The following is a 2,275-nucleotide window of genomic DNA, read 5'->3' as shown; positions in this document are numbered from 1 at the left end:
CGCGCTCTTGCTCTCTCTCTCTTTGTCATGCACTCTTGCTCTCTCTCTCTTTCTATCTATGTCTCCACTCTCTCGCTCTCAGTCTCTTTATCTTGCGCTCCCTCTCTCACTCTGTTGCGCACTCTCTCCTGCTCTGTATCGTTCTGTTGCACGGTCTCTCTCGCGCTCTCTCTCTGTCATACTCTCTCTATGTCGCACTCTATCGTGCTCTCTCTCACTCTCTCTGTCGTGCGCTCTCTGTCGTGTGCTCTCTCTCTCGCCCACTGCCTGTCACATGCTCTCTCTCTCTGTTGCATGATCTCTCTCTCTCTTTCTGTCTTGCTCTCTCTCTCTCTGTCGTGCACTCTTGCTCTCTCTCTTTTTCTCACTCTGCCTCCCTCTCTCTCTCACTCTCTATGTCATGCTCTCTCTCTGTCGTACACGCTCTCTCTCTTACTCTCTCTGTCGCGTTCTCTCTCTCTGTCATTAACTCTCTCTTTGTTTGTCACGCGCTCTCTCTCTCTGTTGCCTGCGCTCTCTCTCTCTCACTCTCTCTGCCATGCTGTCCCTCTCTGTCGCGCTCTGTCTCTCTCACTTTCTCTGTCGCACGTGCTCTCTCTCTCTCAATCTCTCTGTCATGTTCTCTCTCTCTCTCGTTCGTTCTCTCTCTCTGTCATGCGCTCTCTCTTTCTGTTGCCTGCTCTCTCTCACTCTCCCTGTCACGCTCCCTCTCTCTGTCATGTGCTCTCTCTCTCACTCTCTCTGTCACGCTCTCTCTCTGTTGCGCTCTGTCTCACTCAGTCTCTCTGTCACGCATGCTCTCTCTCAATCTCTCTGTATGCTCTCTCTCTGTCATGCACTGTCTCTCTCTCTGTCGTGTGCTCTCTCTCGCTGCCTCTGTCGCGCATTCTCTCTCACTCTCCATCTCTGTCGCACGCTCTCCCTGTCTCTGTCGTGCACTCACTCTCACTCCATCTCTCTGTAGTATGCTCTCTCTTGCTGTCACTCCCTGTCGCACGCCCACTCCAGCTCTCTGTCACTCGTTCACTCTCTCTCGCTGTCATGCGCTCACTCTCCCTCTCTCTGTTGCGCAAACTCTCTCTCTCTCTCTTTCTGTCACTAGCTCTCGGTCTCCCTCTCTTTCTGTTGGCACGCTCTTTCTCTCTGTCACATGCTCTCGCTCTCTGTCTCCCTCTCTCTCTCTCTATCTGTGTCTCTCCCTCTCTCTCTCACTCTCTCTGATGTTCACTGTCTGTCTCACCATCTCTGTCACGCTCTCTCTGTCTCAGTCTCTCTGTCTCCACTCTCTCTCACTCTTTCTGTCATGCTCACTCTCTCTGTCGCACTCTGTCTCTCTCACTCTCTCTGTCGCGCATGCTCTCTCTCTCTCGCACGTTCTCTGTTGCGTGCTCTCTCTCTCACTCTCTCTGTCGCATGCTCCCTCTCTCACACTCTCTCTCTCACTCTGTCGCGCTCTCGCTCTCTCTCTTTCTGTCGCACACTCTCTCTCGCTCTCTCTGTCATGCTGTCTTTCACTCTCTTTTTCTCTCTGTCGTGCGCTCTCTGTCAGGTGTTCTCTCTCTCTATTGCACGCTTGCTCTCGCTCTCTCTTCCTGTTGCACGATCTCTCTCTGTCTCTCTGCTACGCGCTCTTGCTCTCTCTCTCTCTATCTCCTGCTCTCTCTCTTTGTCATGTACTCTTGCTCTCTCTCTCTTTCTATTTCTGTCTCCACTCTCTCGCATGCTCGGTCTATATTTCGTGTGCTCTCTCTCCCTCTCATGTGCTCTGTCTCTCTCTCTGTTGCGCGCTTGTACTCTGTCTCTCTATCGCATACTCTCTCTGTCATGTGCTGTTGCTCTCTCTCTCTTTCTGCCGTGCACGCTCTTGCTCTCTGTCACGTGCTCTCGCTCTCCGTCTCTCTCTCTCTCTATCTCTGTCTCGCCCTCTCTCTCTCAGACTCTCTGTTGTGCGCTCTCTCTCTCGCACTCTCTCTGTCACACTCTCTCTCTCTCATTTGCTCTGTCGCGTGCTCTGTCTCAGTCTCTCTGTCGTGCTCTCTCCCTCTCCCACTCTCTCTGTCACGCTCTCTCTCTCTCACTTTCTATCTCTGTCTCATCATTTCTCTTTCACGCTCCCTGTTGTGCGCTCTCTCTCCCTCTCTGTCTTGACCTCTGTCTCTCTCCCTCTCTCTGTCACACGCTCTCACTCTCTCTGTCACACACTCATTCTCTCTCTGTCGCCCTCTCTTTCTCGCTCTCTGTCACGCGCTTGCTCTCTCTCGCTCTCTGTCAAGTG

At 52.7% G+C, this 2,275-nt stretch overlaps 1 protein-coding gene across 1 annotated transcript in view; it reads right to left on the bottom strand.

The window, feature by feature from the left end:
• Positions 1-1,822: 1,822 nt before the first annotated feature.
• Positions 1,823-2,275, bottom strand: part of LOC125487878 (zinc finger CCCH domain-containing protein 18-like) — a 2,741-nt gene continuing 2,288 nt past the window's right edge. The window contains exon 2 of the mRNA XM_048620404.1: positions 1,823-1,939. Coding sequence (XP_048476361.1) covers positions 1,823-1,939 — 117 coding nt within the window. The remainder of the gene's footprint in view (positions 1,940-2,275) is intronic.

This window comes from Rhincodon typus, chromosome 3 (assembly GCF_021869965.1).
Source record: "Rhincodon typus isolate 14 chromosome 3, sRhiTyp1.1, whole genome shotgun sequence".
NCBI lineage: Eukaryota > Metazoa > Chordata > Chondrichthyes > Orectolobiformes > Rhincodontidae > Rhincodon > Rhincodon typus.
This window is presented reverse-complemented; position numbering and strand designations above follow the sequence as displayed.